Source organism: Chrysochloris asiatica, unplaced genomic scaffold (genome assembly GCF_000296735.1).
Source record: "Chrysochloris asiatica unplaced genomic scaffold, ChrAsi1.0 scaffold00006, whole genome shotgun sequence".
Lineage (NCBI taxonomy): Eukaryota > Metazoa > Chordata > Mammalia > Afrosoricida > Chrysochloridae > Chrysochloris > Chrysochloris asiatica.
Window position 1 is genome coordinate 13,380,096 of NW_006408524.1, and position 22,570 is coordinate 13,402,665.

Genomic DNA, 22,570 nt, shown 5'->3' on the forward strand with positions numbered 1-22,570 from the left:
AAAAAAGAGTAATCTGATACAATTTGATGAATTTGACTTACATCTATGGATGCAGTAGCTCACAAGAGGGAACAAATCCTTACAGTGAGGACCATTCCCACCCCCTCCATACACAGAGTACACAGGGATGGACAACTTAGACATTGGGTACCCAAAATGGGGGTGGGGTGTGGGGGAGGGCCACAAAGGCAAGAAGTGACTGGCTTACAAGCTTTCAAGAGGGAACCTAGATCAAGAGGGCTGGAGGAAGGTATAATCTCCACTGAGTAGTATCCAATCTGTCTGGATGCGGCTGATGAAAGGAGATGTGTATAGATCTCTTGTGATACAATAGTGAATAATTGTTATCAGGTCTGACTAACGAAAGGGGGGAAGTGATTGACTTTGCAGTCTAGGAGCGGAGGTCCCTGGAACCATCAAGGGAGAAGAGCAGAGAGCGGGACCCTACCCAGAGAAGCAGTGATGGCAGAGATGGAGGCAGAGATGATGATATGGAGAGATGGGGGGTGGGGTGGGGGACTCTTATACATAATACATAATAAAGACTAGCTTTATTGGTTTGATAGCAGCTGGTGAAATGACTGGTGGAACTCCTGAGACTATGGCCTGGAATTGAACTCACCCCCATGACTCAATTTCCAGACAAACAACAGGCAGGTCTGTAAGGGGAATAGTAACACCAGGTTGGAACAATTAACCATTTGAGATTGGGACAGGCAGTATTTACTCAAGGATGGTGTCTGGAGGGCTTGGAAGGAAGAGGGAGGAGACAGGAGTCAGGAGGAGGAAGTGGGATAAGTGATGTTGCATTGTGGGGCTTGTAATCAATGAGATATGTACAAATTGTTGGCTGCATAACTGCTGTGTTAAACCTTCACTCAATTCACACATGTGCACACAAAAAAGAGACGGTCAAGATGATGTGCTTGCAAACAATTGACCATTGAAAACCCTTTTCAACAGTTCTATTCTGATACAAGAGGTTGCCTTGAATCAGAATCAATAGCAAATGGTTTGGGAATGGTTGTTGGTGTTAAATGCCATTGAGATGATTCCGACCCGTAGTGACCCTGTATAGGGCTTCCAAGGAGTAGCTGGTGAGCTTGAACCACTGACCTTGCAGTTCAAATGACATTGCAGTCTGATGCATTAACCCACAGAGCCATACCAGGACTCCTTGGGAATGGTGGTTGTTGTTGATGTTAATCGAGTTGATTCCGACCCATAGCGATCCTGTATAGGGTTTCCAAGGAGCAGCTGGTGAGCTTGAACCGCCGACCTTGCAGTTCAAACAGCTTTGCAGTCTGACGCACTAACTCACAGCACCACACCAGGACTCCCTTTGGGAATGGTTGCTGTTGTGAAGTGCCGTCGAGTCCGTTCCGACCCATAGCGACCCTGTATAGGCTTTCCAAGGAGCAGCTAGTGAGCTTGAACCACCGACCTTGCAGTTCAAAGGACTTTGCAGTCTAACGCATTAGCCCACAGCGCCACACCAGTACTCCTTGGGAATGGTTGTTGTTGTTGTTGTTGTTAAGTGCTGTGGAGTCGGTTCCGACTCATAGCGACCCTGTACAGGGTTTCCGAGGCTGTAAATCTTTATGGGAGCAGAAAGCCTCATCTTTCTCCCGCGGAACAGCTGGTAGTTTTGAACTGCTGACCTTGCAGTTCACAGCCCAATTCGTAACCACTATACTATTGGGAAAGGAGCTCTGGTAGCGTAGTGGTTACGAATTGGGCTGTGAACTTTAAGGTCAGCGGTTCGAAACTACCAGCCGCTCCGCGGGAGAAAGATGAGGCTTTTTACTCCCGTAAAGATTTACACCCTCGGAAACCCTGTGCAGAGTCGCTATGGGTCGGAACCGACTCGACGGAACAACATGCTATTATTGGGAATGGTAGAGTGTGAAATCTGGTTAAGCACAAAGATTAGACAGGATGACACTTCTAGCCACTGCGCATGCAAACTCTGTACAAGATTGTCCCCACCTCAAACAACCACAAGTGGGCAACAGGAATTAAGGAAGAATTTCTTTAAAACTGTTCAGTTTCTGAATAGGACGTGGAGAAGCGAAGAGGTTAATTTTTGTTTTCTTTTGACTAAGACAAATTCTCATTAGCATGGAGGTAGTCCACTTTGAAGAAAGTGAGATGAAATAAATGATCCCGCTTCGATGGTATGTCGCTATTAGTTTTACTTGTCTGTAATTTTCCGGTCCTTGTATTTGTTGTTTGCAGATGGAAATTTCTCCTGATATGGTATGTGCTTCTCAAAGCTTGTTTTAATCAATCAGGAACAGTTCTGGGTTGATGGAGGCTCTGAAAATGACAAACTCCTGACTTAGTTTTACCTGAATATCAGTCTTCTAATATTAAATGTATTTCCTAACCTAGAGGGGATTCCTCATTATTTCACCCCAGGTAGTTCTCAGTGATTCACAGGCTAATAATTCAGCAATTACATTTGCATCTGCCCATGAGCAGAGCAAGCAGGACAGCTGAGAATGCAGGGTTTCCCCCTAAGAGCTTGGAACAAGCAGTGAGGGGCTTCTTCAAAGTGAACCCTAGTCCTAACCAGTGAGCATGGGCTGAGGTCTTCTGGGTCTGGACCTGACTGACCTGTTCTCCATGTTACAGTCTTTTATCGGTCTCATTTTAGTTCAATTTAAGCTTCCCTCGAACTACCTCTAAATTCTGATGCCCCCAGACCAGTACCTCTGAGAGATCAGGAAAGACTGGGCTGCTAATGTATTTTTAAAACTATGTACAACAGAATTTATAACAATTATGGTATTTTAATTTAAGTAACACCATATTTAAACACCAAACTACAAGCAATATAAGCATGCTATTCACAAAATGATTACCAGATTTGTAGAAATTATTAAATTCATAATATATTATCAAAAATGTGGCCCAGAAATGGAACAAAAGTATAAAGTTGTATGAAGGTCTTTTTTTCAATTCCATGGATACATCTCAGTGAATCTATAGTTAGAGAGACAGAGAAGAAAAAGAAACCCTATACAGAGTGTCTCTCTCTCTCATATATATATATTTGTTGTTATGTGCCATGAGTTGGTTCCAACTCATAACGACCCTGTACAGGGTTTCCGAGGCTGTAAATGTTTACAGGAGCAGAACGCCTCATCTTTCTCCAGCGTAACAGCTGGTAGTTTTGAACTGCTGACCTTGTGGTTTGCAGTGTGATTCGTAACCACTATGCTACCAGAGCTATATACATATTGTTGTTGTTAAGTGCTGTGGAATCAGTTCTGACTCTTAATAACCATGTTTCTGAGGAGCAACTGGTGAGCTTTAATCGCCAACTTTAGTTGTTAAGTGTTGTCAAATTGGGTCCAACTCATAGCCACCCTGTATAGGGTTTCCAAAGCTTTAAATCTTCGTGGGAGCAAAAAGTCTCATCTTTCTCCTGTGAGTGGCTGCCAGGCTCGAACTGCACACCTTGTTCACAGTCCATTATTTATCATATATGTTGTTGTTAAGTGCCATCAAGTCTGTTCTAACTCATAGCAACCCTGTATAGGGTTTCTGAGGAGCCACTGATGAGTTTGAACCAACCACGAAGTTTGCAGTTTAAACCAGCCTTGTGGTCCAATGCTTATCTTACAGTGCCACATCAGGACTTCCAAATATATCATATATATTGTTGTAGTTTTTAAGTGTCATCAAATCAGCTCTGACTCATAGCAACAAACAATAGATAGGTATGTTGTTATTGTTGTTAAGTATCATGGAGTCGGTTCCGACTCATAGTGACCCTGCACAGGGTTTCCGAGGCTTCCGATAGGAAGGCCTCCACACACTTGGAAGGGCTAATTAAGATTAAGGTAGAATAAAATCAATGATGCTAATCATAAATCAAAAAAAGGGAACAAAGTTAGGGTCAAGTTACCTGATGAGCAGAGTTAGAGCCTATAGTGGAGTCAGGGCACAGAGCCTTGGCCGCAAGAAAACACGCACATTCAGACCTTTGGCATTACTTCAGAGGAGGTTTTATGTACGCTGTTGTTGTTGGTAGAGTGCTATTGAGTCAGTTCTAACTCACAGTGACCCTGTGTAGCATTTCCGAGGCTGTAAATCTTTTCAGGAACAGAAAGCGTCATCTTCCCCCATGAAGTGGCTGGTGGGCTCCAGCTGCCATCTTTATGGTTTGCAGTCCAGTGCTTTTCCTATAGAGCTACTGGGCTCCCTGGTGTGGAGTGGCATGGCTCTGTTGGATAGTCTCTGGACTATTAACTGCAAGGTTGGTGGTTCAAACCCATCAACTGCTCCTTGGAAACTATATATATATACACACACACACACACCCTGCTATAAGGAGCTCTGATAGCATAGTGGTTAAGAATTGGGCTGTGAACCTTAAGGTCAGCAGTTTGAAACTACCAGCTCTTCCACTAGAGAAAGATGAGGCTTTCTGCTCCCATAAAGATTTACAGCCTCGGAAACCCTGTACAGGGTCTCTCTGAGTCGGAACCAACCCCACGGCACATAACCATCACCACCACCCTCAATAATGTGTACCTCTATATCTGTAAAGGTAGTAAAAGGAAGTAAATTTAAATATGACCATTTTGGTTGTATTAGCTGTTCTGGGGAAAAGAGAAAAATGATGGTTATTATGAATTTGGAGGTTGTAAGGGTTTTCACAAGCTTTGTGTAGCTATATAACCTCTTGTTCAAAGTTGGCCAAGAGAACACATGGTAGTTTGCCACTTTTTCTATTTTTGTGATTTGGGTGAAAGTTTGCGATCAAGTTGGTTTTCCATCTGATAATTCATATACATTTTGTTTTGTGATGTCGATGAGCTCTCTTCCCACTTCCTCCCAGCACTCACCACTTCCCATCGTCATTCTTTCCAACCCATTCCTGCCTTCTGAGTTTTATCCTTGGCAAAACGTTGTCCTTTTGATCTCATATTGATCTGAATGTGTACATCTCCTGTGTTATTGATCACCTTATAGGCCTGTCTTTCATTTGCCTGAATGTTGAATCATGAGGATCAATTCAGTCCCAGGCTTGAACGTACCCATAGGCCATAACCTTGGGTATTTCAATAGTCTCCATCAGACCAGTAAACCTGGTCCTTTTATTATTTCAAGTTTTGTCCCACATTTTTCTCCTGCTCTACCCAGGACCTCGTACTGCGATCCCTTTCAGAGTGGTCAACAGTGGTAGCTGGGGTTCACATTGTCCGTTATTCCTTTACACTCACTGTTTGTTTGTGTTTTTGATTTTCTTCATTATTCTTCACTCTGGACAGGCAGAGGCTAACGGTTGTACCTTAGATGGCTGTTAACACACTTTTAGTACCCCAATCATAACTCAACAAAATAGGATGTAGAACATTATCTTTGTGGGCTGTTATGCTAATTGATCTTAGCATCCCTCAAGACGGTGGTCCTGAGCACACATTCCCTCAAGATGTTTGGCTATGACTAAGAAATTTTCATCAGTTTTCCCCATATACTATACTCATGAATGTATTTGCAGAACATTTAAACACATATGTAGAAATATCCTCTGTCAAAACTCTGTATATTTGTGGGTATGGTCCTGTTGAGATTGATGTACTCATTCACAGATTATTATCACTGTTATTGTAGAATGGTGTCTGTAACAGGCTTTACCTTGGTTGCCTTTAACTCTTGTTTTCCTCCCAGTGTCTTCCTTTGCCTTAATTATTTTGTCCTGATCTCACCCTAATTGGATATTGCCTTTCCCTTCATCCTATTTAGCAGGTGATTATGCTCCCTGCCCCTCACACATCCAGTAATCTTTCTCGTGACTTTTTACAGTAATGGTCTCAGACAACATTTGTCCCTTTGGGATTGACTAACTTCTCTCAGCATAATATCCTCTAGGTTTGCCGGTGTTTATGAGGTGTTCACCAGATTCATCATGATTCTTTAACATTGTGTAGTATTCCATTGCCTTTTATTTGTTGTCTGGGTTTCTGGAGTTTAACATTTCTCCTTTTTATTCAATGGAGTGTTCCTTGTTTCCAGATGTTTTATGATGAGACATAAGAGGCTTTATCTTAGAGGACCTTAGGGGACCCTGAAAAGGGTCACACATACCCAGCTCCCTCTTACATTCTCCAACTCAGAAAGCTCCAGCCTCACTCCTGATTGAGTGACCCACATCTCCACTCTTACATTCAAATTCACTTACATGAAATTACGGAGGTCTGGTAGCGTAGTGGTTGTGAATCAGGCTGCTAACCTCAAGGTCAGCAGTTCAAAATTACCTGTCATTCTGCAGGAGAAAGATGAGGCTTTCTGCTCCCATAAAAATTTATAGTCTCAGAAATCCTATACAGGGTCGCTATGAGTCGGAACCTACTTCACGGCACGCCACCATGCTCTATTTGGCATGAGAAGTGCATGGCAAGAACATGTCTTGCTTCTAGATGATGAGTTGGTCCTGGTGGTTCAGGCCAATGATGGGATACTAGCCTTTAGGTTATATTTTGGTTTATTTATTAATTTATTTTTTAAAGCCCTACTTATCACTCACCTGAGTCCAGCAAATATCAGACCTCCAGTAAGACAACCTCCAAACCCAGAGCTGGGTTGTCAATGCCAACTCAGAATAAACCTATAAGACTGAGGAGAACTGCCCCCACAGACTTTGCAGGGCTGTAAATCTTTATGGAAGCCAAGGACTACATCTTTGTCCTACAGAACAGCTGGTGGGTTTGAACTGATGGCAGACCTTTCAGTTAGTAGTTCTGCCCTATTAGGGCTGTTGTTGTTAAGTGCTATCTAGTCACTTCTGACTCATAGCAACCCTGTAGTATAGCGTTTCAGCAGTTAAATCAATGACCCATTATGTTAAAAACAAGTGTGTGAAACAGTCACCCTGTCCTGACTTCCTGACCCTTGGCAACCATTTGTCTGGTAATGGACTTGATATGTAACAAGCAGCTTGTTCCACTACTTTTGAAAATGGGTCCTCTTTTGTATTGTGTTCCCTTCCACTTGCCTGATGAGGAGATCCTAGAGCCAGGCAGCTGACCCTCAAGATGAACTCTGTTTTCCCCTTTAACTCAGACACTCACTAAAAGTTGACAAACCACCCTGTCAGTTACATGACTAGTTCCACCCAGATGGAATGACATTTTGGAGCCTGTGATCCTAGACTATGCTTTCACACATAGTGATCCTTACAATATTTGGATATCCCTGAGGTACACCCTCTTCCTGTAACAGGCATCAGTCAACCAGATTAATTTGATTAATGAAGGGTACTATTTTTTCTATAGGAAGATGCATGGGATAGATGAGTTCTCAAGGCTCTTCCCAGCATTTGGGGGGAAGTGGCCCAAAGATAAGATGTTGTTGTTAAGTGCTGTTGAGTTGGTTCTGACTCATAGAGGCCCTGTACAGAGTTTCCAAGGAGTGGCTGGTGGGTTTGAATCAATGACTTTGTGATTAGCAGTCTAGTACTTATCCTACAGCCCCACACCAGAAACCCAAAAATTAGATAGAGGTTTTAAAAGTTATTGTGATATTCAGCGATAATTGAAATTGTTGCTTTGGGTTTAGTGTCCAAAATATATAAAGAACTCTTATTCTTTAACAATAAAAAAGGCAAATAATGCAATTTAAAAATGAGTGAACAACTTGAATAGATATTTCTACAAAGACATATCTCCAGTGACCAATAGGCACATGAAAAGATGATGAACATTATCATTGGGAAAATTAAAATCAAAACCACAATGAGATATCCACTAACATGTCAATAATATTATTCGATTTTAAATGGAATTTTAAAAGTGTTGGTAAGAATGTAGGGAAATTCAAAACCTCATCCATAGCTAGTGGGAATGTAAAATCATGAAAACAGCTTGGTACTGCCTCAAGAGAAATTAAACATAGAATTACCATGTTGTTATTGTTAAGTACCGTGGAGTCGGTTCCGACTCATAGTGACCCTGTACAGGGTTTCTGAGGCTGTAAATCTTTACAGGAACAGAACGCCTCATCTTTCTCTCGCAGCACTGCTGGTAGTTTCAAACTGTTGACCTTGAGGTTGGCAGCCCGACTCATAACCACTAAGCTACCAGAGCTCCTTACCATATGACCCAGCAATTATGTTTCTAGGTGTATGTCACAAAGAGTTGAAAGCAGGGAGTCACAGATACGTGTACACAGATGCCCATGGCAGCATTTGGGCACAATGGCTGGAAGTAGAAATGACCCAGTTTCCAATTATGGTAGGTACACGCAACACAGTATTACTAAGCCATAAAAAGGAATGAATTGTGGATGTATGATACATGCTACAACTTGGATAAACCTTGAAAACACGTTAAGTAAAAGAAGCCAGACACAAAAGTCAAGTATGATTCTTTTATCCGAAATATCGAGAATAGGTAAATCCCTCAAGACAAAAAGCAGATTGGCAGATTTCAAGGACTGAGGGAAGAATATAAAGTTTTTGCTTAAAGAATATCAAGTTTTCTTTTGGGGTGATGAAAATGTGTAGGAACCAGACAGAACTGGCATTTGTACAATATTTTGAATGTTCTAAGTACCACTAAATAGTACACATTAAAATAACTGGTGCTTTGTTATGTGATTTTTACCTCAATCCAAAGCAGAACAGAAACTGTTCCCTACTCACAAAGCACCACTAGGATGTTTCCGTTGTTTTGGGTTACCTTTCTATATCCAGTGTGTTAAGTCTGCTTCTCCACGTTTAAAGTTCCTTTGGAGGAGTGATCAACCTAGTTGAGACTCAGTGAAATGAGTATCATCAGAAAACTATAGTGGTCACAGGAGGGAGTGGGGGAGCAGACTCAACAACTTCCAGTCAGGCCTGAGCTCAGAAGGCCAAGTCACTCTTATGCTAATCAGTGGTTCTCAAAAGTGGGTCATGTACTAATTATGACTGTAACAACTGTCAAGGCAGAAGTTTTACAACAAAAAGCAGGGAATAGTTCATCTTACAGTCCAAAAACAGAGGACCCTAGAACCATCAAGGGAGAAGAGCACAAGCGGAATGTGGGACCCTATCCTGAGGAGCAGCAACACCAGAGTTTTTTGTGTACATCCCTTGCCCCCTCAAAAAATAAAAAATAAAAATAAAGCAGAGAGAATGGATGCACAGAGATTGGAATCACAGCAATGAAATGATGAGTGTAAAACCACTGTTCTCCCATGTAAACTATCACTCAATTCACAATAAAAAGTTAATAAAATTTAAAAAATGGGTCTTGTATGGCCTATGACTACCCTGCTGGAAACAAAAACTGCTTGACCTTATTAACAAAGAAGAACAAAGAGGAAGGGCGTTGGGGAGACAGGAAAAGGTGGTGGTAATTGAAGCACTGTGGGGGTCGTCATTATAGTGAGGATGGGGTTCAGCCACCACCTCGCTGTCAGCTTGTTGCCCTGTGGTGGCTTAAGTGCTGCCGCCATGCTAGAAGCTTTTGTCACCGTATTTCAAGTGGCAGCAGGGTCACCCTTGGTGGACGGGTGTCAGTGGAGCTAAGATAGAGCGCTGTGGGCTAATGCACAGGACTGCAAAGTCGGTTTAAACTGTGAGGTTGGTGGCTCAAGCTCACCAGCCGCTCCTTGGAAACTCTCTACAAGGTTGCTGTGGGTCAGAACTGACTTGATGGCACTTAACAACAATAACAAAACAAACTGAAAGTTCTGGTGTGGCTCTATAAGATAAACACTGGACTGCTAACCACAAGGTTGATGGTTCAAACCTAGCAGCTGCTCTTCAGAAAACCTATACAGGGTCAGATCTAACTCAACGGCACTTAACAGGAGCGATCCTAACCAGACAGACCAGGAAGAATAGTACTTAACAACAGCCTCAATGCTAAGATAGGTTAGGAAGAAAGGCCTGGTGATCTACTTCTGAAAATGAGCCAATGAAAAGCCCTACGGGTGAAAACAGTCCAATATAGCGTTAAGTTCCAACTCATACTGACCCTGTATATGATTTCCAAGGCTGTAAGTCCTTGTGGGACCAGAAAGCCCCATCTTTCTCCCTCGAAGCAGCTGGTGGTCTCGAACTGCCAAACTTGTGGGTTGGAAGGCACAACCCTGGGCTCCAATGATTGAGCAGATGGCACAGGATTAAAGTTTCACTGTGGTGTGCATGGGATTGCCATCACTTGAAGCCAAGTTAATGACAGCTAACAGCAACAGAGCAAATCGTGGTACTCAAGGTTAAAAATGGACTGGAAACAGAAGTGGGAAACCATCAGGCATGCCCCACACATCCCATACATATCTCACCCACCCCCTCTTTTTTTTTTTTTTTTTTCTGCACATCCCCTGGGTGCTGCCCCCACCTCTTCTTGCAGACTGTCTTTCCAGACACTCAGTTGACTTGGCAGGAAATGCCTACCTTATAGTTCCCACGCTGTTATCATCGCTCTTATTCTGACAACACCAGATGAAAGTGGAACATTTTAATCCCAATTCCAAACTTCCATAAGAGAATCTGATAGGTCTGGCTTGGCCATTAGTTAGCAGTCTGATGATGCCCCATTAAGTGTCCAAAAACAGTGAAGTGGGACCAGTTAAGTGATCATAGGAACTGGGGAGGAACCCCCAAAAGTACCTATTGCCTCGAATCCATAACTGTCTTCCATGTAATACAAACTTTAGTCTCTTTGGGTATTAGCAGCCTATGTTTCTGATTTTTCTCTTTTATTTTGGTTTGCTTTAAATCAGTAATTGAAAAATTTACTAAAAGTCTATGTTTTGTGTGTTCCTTTATTCAAAGCAGCACATTATACTTGTTTGTTTGTAAAGAAGAATGTTGAGGGTGGCAAAGAATTAAAGGACTATGGAAGTTTTATTTTAGCCCCTTCAAATCTAGACATGGATCTAGACGTTTATAAAATGCCAACCTAGCTTAAAATAATTGTAGGTGTTTAAGCTAGGCTCAATGCATATCATTCTCTTTCCTTTTACAGTAAGCATTTTTCCTATTCTTATAAAAGAAAATACAATATAGTTGATACGATTCTATCCTTGGGAATGGTGTAAGGATGGCATTTTATAAACGTTTGAATCCATGTCTAGATTTGAAGGGGCTAAAAGCCTAGCTTAGAAGTCCTGGTGTAGTGCTGTGGGTTAATGAGACAGACTGCCAAGCCATTTGAACTGCAAGGTCGGCGGTTCAAGCTCACCAGCTGCTCCTTGGAAACTCTATACAGGGTCGCTATGGGACTCGACAGCACTTCACAATAATAACAACAAGCCTAGCTTAGAACTGAGTTCTTGCTATCCAGCCCAGCACACTTTGAAATATTGTTCCCATCAATTTATACCATTGTCAAGTTCTCCTGTCTCAATTTTATGTGTGGCTTCTCCTATAAAGAATTGCAGTGCTTGTATGAGAGTTTGAATCCCAGCTTGGGGCTGCCTATGCCCCCTTCCCACCAGCCAGGACCTTATTCTAAATGTAGGAGCTGCAATGTGACAGGAAATCATTATATCTGGCAGCTGCACAGGACTGAACTCAAAGGCCTTGCTGAAATGAGTTGAGAGTATTAGAATCCACTCTGGAGATTTACGTTTCTTTGGAATAGCTGCTATTTTCTAATGCCTGAGAGATCATAACGACCTTTGTTTTGCCCCATTTCTCCCCAGGCTTAACAAAGATATAAATGCTGACGTGGTGTGCCACACTCTGAAGTTTTGTAAACAGAACCCTGGTCAGCCATTATGTCATCTCTACCCGATTCCTAAGGTGAGTGGTTTTTCCATCTGATTATCAGATTCCCAAATGTGTAAGCCCTTCCCAAAATGTTGTAAAGAGGAGGCTTGGCTTTACCTCTTCGTTAATTTGGGGACAGACAGAGGCAAGGTGACTTTTTCAGTTATGCCACATGAAATATCATTCCTGCATCTAAAGCAAGATTTCTGTCTCTGGCCAAAGAATGTTTTTGCTGTTCTAAGACTGTTTTGAGTTGTGGTGTTGGAGGAGAATATTGAAAGTGCCATGGACTGCCAAAAGAACCAATAGATCCAGAGTGCTCCTTGGAGGCCAAGATGGCCAAACTTAGTCTCTCATACTCAGTTGCTGGAGAAGGATATCATGTTTGGTAAGGTGGAGGGTCAGAGAAAAAGAGGAAGACCCCCAACAAGATGGATTGGCCAAGTGGCAGCATTGATGAACTCAAGCATGACAAAAATAATGAAGTTGGCCCAGGATTGTGCAGTGTTTCGTTCTGCTGTGCATAAGGTCTCTGTGGGTCAGTACTGACTCAATGGCACCTAACAACAACAACAGCAAGACTGTAGACTGTGTTCTGGAGCAAGGCTGGGAGTAGCTAAGAAAACTAACCACCATGAAGTGACGGAATTTCAAATTCCTGTAGGCAAGCTATATATGAGGGTGACCAACTCATCCCATTGGGCCTGGGACTTTCTTGGTTTTAGCACTGGAAGTCCAAATCCCAAGAAATCCTTCAGTCCTGGGAAAAACTGAACAGTTAATCACCCTAGTCTGAAATTTATTTTTCCCATCCATAAAATGGGTGTAACAATAATATCTGCCTCACAGGTTTGTTGTGGGAAATGAGCTAATACATCTAAAATGCTACATAATACAATGCTAGGTAACACAATACTTACTATACACACACACACACACACACAGAGAAAGCATTAACAGAAATTGTAGCTAGTATAATGATCAAGATCATTATTATTCAGAGCTATCTGTCTAAATTATACCATTTTTGATCATTTTAATTGGATTTGCAACCAGAATAAGGCTACAAATGTTGGCATAATTCCCTGCCCACATTCTGGATAAGAAATTATTAAATAAGACATATTAAATCCAGTTAGATCTCACAATATTGATTTTCAGATGCTTCCTATAAAAAAAAAACAAGAAACAAAAAACACCTCTCTTATATTCCTTTCTCAGACTGTTGTTTTACTGTGATACCAAACAAAACAAAACAGATCTCAGCTTTACTTGTAGTTTCCTATTTAGTATCATTGAAATAAATAAAGTCAATCCTAAAACTTAGTCTAAACAATGAACATCATTTAGCTGACTAACAATATTAAATACAATAAGTCTGGCTCTTGAGTTTATTGCTCAAGTTACGAATGTTTGAGGTGTGTATGAATTTCATGCCTCCTCATTTTTTGGCTAAATGCCAATTAAATTTCCTCTAATTCCACCTGAGAAGCTGTGGGCTCCACTGCTTTCTGGAGGAGTTAGATCATTTTAATTTAAAAAGAAGAATTCATATGCTCAAATAGCATGTGACTATTGTGTCATAATATTCCCGGTTGGATATCATAAAGAGAAAACGTGTCTATGCATGAAAGCAAGTGATATGGGTTTTTGTGATTTCTATATACATTTGTAACATCAGGTTCTGTCTACGTGACAATGGATTTGAATATGTTTGTGATTGTGGGGCTGATTCAGGACTGGGCAGGGAGTTGGAGTGGATTCCACAGCAGTTATTTAGTCTATCCATCTCTGCATTATCCTCCTAGCTTCGCAGAGTCAGGAAATGTTCAATTTTAAAGTATCCCATTTTAAATGGCATTTTAATATCGTTCTACTTTGTGGAGATTGTACTAGAAATGTCTGCATTCCCTTAAACTTCCCATCACAGTTGCCTTTTCAGTCCATCACTGAGTTAAGTCCATCGTCCTCTTTTGCTGTGGAGGGTAAGTGAAGGGTTTCATCCCAGAAGTGTTTGGCTCCCACCACAACTGAGCATTCTGAACCACTGGAAACCCTGTTAGTGCTCCCTGACCAACATCTTTCAAATTCCTGGCTGCTCTGCTGGGCTTCAACTTCACCTCAAAACCCCTCAGCAGCCTCCAACTCCATCAATGACCCAGAAAAGAGGGACAATCGGGGCAGCTGATGCTGCTCTGTCTCCCAGGTGCCCTTTAGGAGCAATAACTGATGTTCTGGGGGCCTCGCTGTGTGCTAGGCCCTGGGCTTAGAGGTTTACAGCTCATCTTATTTGGTGGTGGTTATGTTCCGTGGAGTAGGCTCCGACTCATAGCAATCCTGTACAGGGTTTCCGAGGCTGTAAATCTTTACAGGAGCAGAAAGCTTCATCTTTCTCCCGCGGAACAGCTGGTAGTTTCGAACTGCTGACCTTCAGATTAGTAGCCCTACTCGTAACCACTACATTACCGAACCCCAACACAGAGGCACCATATGACAACACAGAGGCACCATATGACAACATATGACAACACAGAGGCACCATATGACAACATTTTCATAGTCAAGGAAACAGGACTAAAAATGTTTTATAACTTGCTGAAAGTCACTCCACTAAGGAAGAACAGACTGAGATTCAGCTCCCTGCCATTGTGCCTCCAGAGAATGGTCCCTTAGCCACTGTGTCAGTGTCTCCCAGAATCCTGTGGGGCACGTCTTTACAAAAGTCAACTGAAATCCCACCCCCTGAAACAACCAATGATACAATGTCGGTGATTTTTCTATTGCGTTTTTAAAGCAAAATATATATTAACAATGTCTTTCAGAGTTGTGATATGATATATATAAGTTTATACCCTGATTTCCCTTTTTAACATTACATTTTCAGCATGTATTTTTAAATACCTATTATACCTAATTTTGGGGGAGTTTCCATGGCATAAAAGTCACTCCTACAAAACATGTGTGAATTAGTAAACTGGTGTGGCACTGTGGGTTAATGCACTGGACTGCAAACTTAGTTTAAATTGCAAGGTCGGTGGTTCAAACTCACCAGCTGCTCCTTGGAAACCCTATACAGGGTCACTATGGGTCAGAACTGCCTCCATGGCACTTAACAACAATAACTAAAAATATATGTAGATGTAGAGCATTTCCAGCCTCCCAGAAGGTAACCTTTTAACCCTGATTCAGTCCCCAAAGAAGTCATTGTTCTGAAATCTATCTCCAGAGATTAGCCCATTATCTAAAGTTCTATGCTTGCATTTCATGTAAATACAATCATACACTAAGTGTTCATTGTGTCTGACTCCTGACCTCTGTGAGAATCCTCCATAGTTTTGTGTGCAGCAGTTCCATTGTATCCAGTACTCATACAATCATCTTTTTAAAAAATGTTTTATTGTGAATTATGTGATAGTTTACATGGGAGAACATTAGTTTTACATTCACCCTATCGTATATTGTTTCATTGCCATGGTTACAATCCCCTCCATGCATCATCAACCAACTAAAGGGTATACCCTACAAGTCTGCCCCCTGGTCGTCAGCACACAGCCCCTCTCCCTCTCTGTGTCCAAAGTCCCCAACTGCTGCATCTCTCGACGTCATCGTCTCTTTTGATGTAAATTCTGCTATTGCTTCCCAATTGGTACAAGTAAATCTGCCCTTACCGTGTTGCCAGTGAAGTTTCTACAATGATACCAGAAACACTTTCAAGATAAATATGAACATGTCACCCCATCCTCACCCCTTCTTCCTCAAAAGTAATTTCTCCCTCCTTCCTTTAATGGATCTGACTAGTCATCTTTCCGATCTAGCTTATGGTCTCTTCTCTAGGAAAGTCACTCCTGGTGCCTACAGATCCTCCTCTTAACCTTGGCTCCTGTGCCTTTCTTCAGCAAACTAGCTTCTTTTAAATGGTATCACTAACTGTGTGGTGATCTGATATCACTCCCACTAAACCATCATCTGCAGGTGATATCCCACTGTATACCTGAGGGCTAGGAGCCCTAGTGGCAGTATAGGATAAGCACTGGGCTGTGAATCACAATTTCTCCTTGGGAGAAAGATGAGGCTTTCTGCTCCCGTAAAGATTTTTATATATAACAACACAAAAGAATTTTTTGTTCAGTGAGTGGGTGAATGAATGAAATTCCATTAGCTTCAATTTACATCACTGATGTAAATCTTAGTCTCCTTAATTTATGGCCAGGTTAATTTTCCTAGGGCACACTTACACTCCTAGTATTTCTCATAATTTCTGATCACCACACTTGGCATTGATGGTTCTGGGACAGAGTTCTCACCTTCTGTGCTGAAAACCCAGATTTGGTTTTTCGCCAGTAAAACCTCACACACACCCTCCACTCATCTATCACTGGAAGCTTCTGTGTTGTTGAGATGCTGAACAGATTTCAGCGGAGCTTTCAGACTGAGATGGATTAGAAAGAAAGACCTGCAGACAAGCTTACAAGAATCAGCCAATGAAAACGCAATGATTCACAGTGGCCGTGTTGCTGTTGTTAAGTGTCGTTGAGTTAGTTCTGACTCATAGCGACTCTACGTAGAGTATCTGAAGAGCAGCTGGTGGGTTTGAATCATCTACCTTGTGGTTTACACCAACCTTGTAGTCCAATGCTTAGACTATAGTGCCACAGCAGGACTCCTATCCACAATCAACCATGCGATGATGGAGGATAGGGCAGTGTTGGGTTCCATTGTGCATGGGGTTGCCTTAAGTCTGACTCTTCTCAATGGCAGCTAACCACAGCATGCTCTCTGCATTGCCCACATAATCAAGTACATATTTTTGCTTAGCATTTTATGACACTATAGGATAAGCACTGGAGTGCTGATATGGCACTGTAGCTAATGTGCTGGACTGCAAGGTCAGTGTGAACCGCAAGGTCAGTGGTTCAAGCTTACTAGCTACTTCTCAGAAACCCTATACAGGGTCACTATGAGTGGGAACTGATTCAACAGCACTTAACAACAACAACAAGGATAAGCACTGAACTGCTAACCACAAGGTTGGTGGATTCAACTGGTTGACATTTAACTACACAAGAACAACCAAGTCTTTCCAGACTTGCCTTCCACTATTATTGCTTTGTGCCCAATGCTACAAGCCAACATGGAGTGTTGAGCCCACCTAAATCTGAAGATTTGGTCTTAGTCATTCTTTCTTCCTAGAATGTTCTTATCAACGTCATGTACATCCTTGAAGCCCATTTCAGCTTTCAGCTTCGCGGATCTCTGTGAAATGATTCCTAGTTCTTCACCAAAAATGTTGTTGTTAGGCACCATCAAACTGGTTCTGACTCCCAGTAACCATGTGTACACCAGAACAAATGGTACCCAGTCCTGTGCCATCCTCCAATCCTTGCTAAGTGTGATCCCACTGTTACTGTCACTGTGTCTTTCTTACTAAGCATGATGTCCTCCTCCTGAGACTAGTCCTCCTTGACAACATGTCCAAAGTACTAAGACAAGGTCTTGAATCTGCGCTTTGAAGGAGCAAAGAGCATTCTGCCTATACTTCTTCCGAGACAGATTGGTTTGTTCTTCTGGTCCATGGTCGTTCAATATTCTTAGCCATCAGTTCTTCACCAGTTTTCCTTATTCATTGTCCAGTTTCTTTATGCCTATGAGGAGATTAACAAAAAAATTTTTAAATGTGGCTTACTCCTCAAAGTGACATCTTTGCTTTTAAATACTTAAAGAGGAAGAAGTCTTTTGCAGCCAATCTGTCAAATGTAATACCTTGTTTGATTTGTTAACAACTGCTTCCACGAGCATTGATTGTAGATTCAAGGAAAAGGAAATCCTTGACAATTTCAATATATTTTGTATGTATCATGGTGTTGCTTATTGGTCCAATTAAAAATGTTAACTATTGTCATAATAAGAATGTTCATTGAGTGCTTAATGTGCCAAGTACAGTTCTGAATCCTTGATATACATCAGTACATATAATATTATGAAGTATGTATTGCTATCATCCATATTTTATAAATGAGGAAACTGAGGCATACAGACATTACAATATTAAGGTTTTGTGGTTTGCCTCACTAGGATATAAGCATATTGTGGCAGCAGGTCAGGCTTGTGCCCAGCTTTGTCCCCTCCATTATGTTAGGAACACACTTACTTGATACATGAATAATAGAAGAAAGAGCAGTAGCAGACATTTACTGAGAGCATGGAGTTTACGTGCTCAAGCTCATTTGATTCTCAAAACAGTGAGGAAGTTGAGATTAAGAGAGGTTAAGGGATTTGCCCAAGTGATACAGCTGGGAAAAGACAGAGGATGTGTCCAGGTTCTGTTTGTTCTTAAGCTTAAATTCTTACCCACCATGCTCTATGCTTCACCAGTGCTCGTTGGGTACTGTTGCTTTGAATTGAACCAGTGCTCCTGGGCCAACTAATTCCTCACAAGAAGATCTCTGCACTCTCTCTGTCCTCCTAGTCATGCGTTTTAAATTTGGATAAAATGCAGTGTGATGCATGCCAGATCTCCAGACTGCAGCTAAACAAAAAAGGAAGGAAGAGTGGGAGAAAAGGAAGGAGGGAAGTAAGAAGGCATGAAGGGAGAAAAGAAGGAAGGAGAAAGGGGACAAAAAAGAGAAAAGTCTCAGGGTGCAATGTAATGCCCAACCAGGTGGTTTTGTGTGACCCATGTTAGGGATGTCATTCAAGCCACTCCTCCCCTCATGTGCACAGGAAAGAGGGCTTGGATTGCTGGTGTGTGTGAGACAGAGTGATTCTAACAGCACAGCTTTCAAACCTTGTGCCCTGTGGCTGTTTAAACCTCTTTTCTTTAAGATCACAGTATCACTGTGGACGCACAGGGAGGCAGCCCAGAACCTCCTTAGGTTTATGCTATTCCCTCCTGGGTCTTCTAACTCTGAGAGCCCCAGGCAGACACTGGAATCCCTTCCTAAAACTATCACTGTGCTGGTAGAACATGCTACATTTCCAGACATCTCCCAGGCACACTCAGAATTTACTTCACACCACTTTAATCCACACTAAAAGAGAATTATATTCAGATTAGATGATAAACATCCCTGTATAGGCTTTGTTTCTGAGTTTGTAGATTTGAACAGCTGACCTTGTAATTTGCAGCCCAGCTCATAATCCACTATGCTACCAGAGCTCCTTTCAATTTGGGGGAGGGAAAAAGTGTTTTTCTTTTGTAGAGACTGAATGTAAAGAGATTAGGAAACCCCCCAGGTGGTTTCCTAATGAGTGGGCATCATCTGAAACAAATCAGAAGGTTTTGTACCGAGGTGTCCAGTTCTCCAGAAGGATAATGTGATTGCTAAAGTTGAAGGGAGGCTTAAATTATGGAACTGAGGGGAGCAGAGAAGTTCAACCAATGTCTGGCTGAGAAGTCCTTTGTTTCTGATTAATTAGTGAGGACAAGCAATTCAAAATTACTCAGTTAGAAGGCAAGGAATGGGAATTTAAAGAGTCTGGGTCAGGCTTGGTCAGAGGTAAACAAGAAGGCATCTTTAAGTCTTACCTATGAGTCATTTTCAGCAAGACATTTCCCCAATACAACCATCACGGTTTTCCATGATTGGAGGGTTCAGATAAAATTCGACATTTTCAGTCATCATGCTAGGTTAGCTGTATGAGCTCACATACTTTCAGATGTTAAATATCTAATCTTCTCCAAACCCTGTTTTTTAAAAAATTAAGCTTTTATTTTGGATTAATTTCAGATTTACAAAAAGTTACAAAGATAGTACAGAGAGTCCCAGCACACCCTCCACCAAGTTCAAGTTTCCCTAATGTTAATGTTTTACATTACTAAGCTAAAACTAAGAGTCCTTAGGTGTGGTGTTGTAAAATAAGCACTGGAATGCTAACCCTAAGGCCAGTAATTCAAATCCACCAGCTGCTCTCAGAAACCCTGTACGGGGTCACTATGAGTAGGAACCAACTCGATGGCAAACACCACAGAAACAGTTAAAACTAAAGCAACTAGCATTGTTATTGTCTAACCCAAATCCCAAACCGAATTCTGACTCATGGCGGCACCATGTATGTCAGAATTGTTGTTGTTTTTGTTAGGTGCCATCGAGTCGGTACTGACCCATAGCGACCTTATTCACAGCAGAACGAAACACTGTCTGATCCTGGGCCAACATCACTATTAAGTCCATAGATGCTTCCACTTGGCCAGTCCATATCTTTGGTATGTCAGAATAGAAATGTACTTACTGTACTCCATAGGCTTTCAATGGTTGATTGTTTCAGAAGTCTAGGCTTCCTTCCAGGTCACCTCAGGGTGACCTTATTCAGCAGCTGAGTATGTTAGCTAACCATTTACATCACTCAGAGACTCCGTATGGTACATTACTATTAACTAAAGTCTAGACTTTCTCTGAAGTCCTGGTGTGATGCTGTAGGATAAGCACTGGACCACAAAGTTGGCTTGAACCACAAGGTTAGTGGTTCAAGCTAAGCAGCTGCTCCTCGGAAACACTGCACAGGATCACTATAAGTCAGAATCGACTCAATGGCACTTGACAACAACAACAACAGACTTTATTTAGATTTCACTCATTTTTCCACTAATGTCCTCTTTTTATATCAGGGTTCTATCCAGAATTGTTCAACCATTGCAGTTCAAACGGCTTTGCAGTCTGGTGCAATGAACCAACAGCGCCATACTAGAACTCTATCCAGAATAGCATATTGCATTTAATTGTTGCATCTCTCCAGTCTCCTCTAGTCTGTGGCAGATACTCAGGTTTTCCCTATGTCTCATAATTTGAACAGTTTTAAGGAGTACTGTCAAGTATTTTGTAGGCAGTCCCTCAAATTTGTTTGAGCTGATGTTTGTCTCATGATTACGCTAGGTTTGTGGGTTTAGGGAAACGATACCACAATGAAAAGTGTCCTCCTTTTCATCACATATGTGGGGCAGGGGTCATGGGTATGATACCCACTTGACAAACTCAGGATATTAAATAGATCAACGGGGCAAATGGAAAATTCTGGAGGGAAACTATCTATACAAATTATTAGAAATTCTCTAGTTAGAAAGATTTGTCTCCTGCTTTGTTGATTTTAGCCAGTTGTTTATTTTTATCAGTATGGACCAGTGTGTATGTATTTAATATTTGATTTATAATCCAGTACTACATAATTTTTAGAGGCCCTGGTAGTGTAGGGGGTTACAAGTTGGGCTACTAACTACAAGGTCAGCAGTTTGAATCTATCAGCCGCTCCCTAGGAGAAAGATGAGGTTTTCTGCTCCCAGTAAAGATTTATAGCCTCAGAAACCCTACACAGGTCTCTATGAGTCAGAATCAACTCCATAGCATACCACCACCACCACCACCATTAAAAAGCTAGACAGCAAGATCTCCAAATAGATGGGTTCTAAAGCTACTACATTGTTTATTTTGGTGGTCAGATGGTTTTCACTTTGACCATTGGGAGCTCTTTCAGCTTGCTCTCTGTATCACTTTGACATACTCCCAAACTTTTTATCCTTTGAGAACTCCTTTACTCTCTGCCACAGCCCTTTGCTCATTTCTCTCAGAGCCCTGGAGGGCAGGGACCGCGTCTTTCTTACTCACCTTCATACTCCCGAGGACTGGCACGGTACCTGGACCACATGTGCACCATAAGATTTGTTGAATGAAACACAAGATAGAGAAGGGCAGCCTGAGCATGTGAGCATGTGTTTGCTACCCTTCCTCCCTTGGAAGGACTGGGGTGGCCACATGGCATGGATCAGAACAGTAGTTCTAAACATTTAGCTGATCTTAGAATCTGGAGCTGTTTTTAGAAATACATGTGGGACTCAACCCCAGGGAGTCTAGTCTTCTGGGGTAAGACTCACTCATCTGCACTTCTGGAAAACTTTGAATGAGCACTGAAGTTTAAGAGTTGCTGTTCTGGATCCTGGCCCAAGCCTGAAGATCTTGTTCCTGCTATTGGTTTTTCTTTGCCTGTAAGATACTCACAATGTGTCATAGCTCCATCTACCCTAGAACATCATCTTTCCCCCACAACCATTCTGTTATGTCCATTTCTTATCTGATTGATTCATCAATTTAGACTCTATTACTGAGTTTCCAATCTCCAATCCCCCAGGAATAATATTTCTTAGAAGGACAGAGGCAATAGGAGATTTCAGACCCAATCTATTTGGAGCTCTCTCTTTCTCTCTCTTTTTGAATGGATTGTCTCTTAAAAGTGTGCTGACTAATTGGGCGAAGTTGCTCTGATGTTGTCTCCAACCAAAGAAGACAAGAAACTCTATAAAACTGCTTGAGTTTCTCTCAGTCTAAAACATAAAATAGACTTCCTAGGACCGTCCTATCATCCAGCTACAATTTAATAACTCTCCTTCCTTTAAAGGAGGGACAATTCAGCATGATGGATAAGAAACACAGACCTTGAAAAACATAAATACAAGAGGAGAGACCTTGCAGCCAGACTACCCAGGCTCAAAGCCTGACTGCACTTCTCACTAGCTACCAGCCCACAGACAAGAAAAGTGGCGGAGTGAGTCAGGCTACCAGCCCACAGACAAGTAAAGCGCAGTGATTTTGGACGGAAGGCTTGCTTACGACTAGAGTGTCTCCAGGCAGGCACTTAATTGTGGGAGACCAGACTACACTACCAGGCCTTCCTTGAAGATGGCAGATCGGGTAGATGTGTAGTGAGGAGGTCGGTCGACAACAACACGGAATACCGGGTCAAGAGGACTCATGAGTTGGTGTTGGAACTCTGTAACAAATATAAAGGTATGTTTGGAGGTTAGGAGGGTTTATAGCTGGGGAATTTGCAGGAGAATCCAGAAATTCATTATTTTCTGGATCAAGA

The 22,570-nt window shown here is 41.9% G+C and overlaps 1 protein-coding gene across 1 annotated transcript in view; it reads left to right on the forward strand.

Moving 5' to 3' along the window:
- Positions 1–22,570, forward strand: part of AOAH (acyloxyacyl hydrolase (neutrophil)) — a 308,932-nt gene that overhangs the window by 69,146 nt on the left and 217,216 nt on the right. The window contains exon 5 of the mRNA XM_006832268.1: positions 11,653–11,752. Coding sequence (XP_006832331.1) covers positions 11,653–11,752 — 100 coding nt within the window. The remainder of the gene's footprint in view (positions 1–11,652; positions 11,753–22,570) is intronic.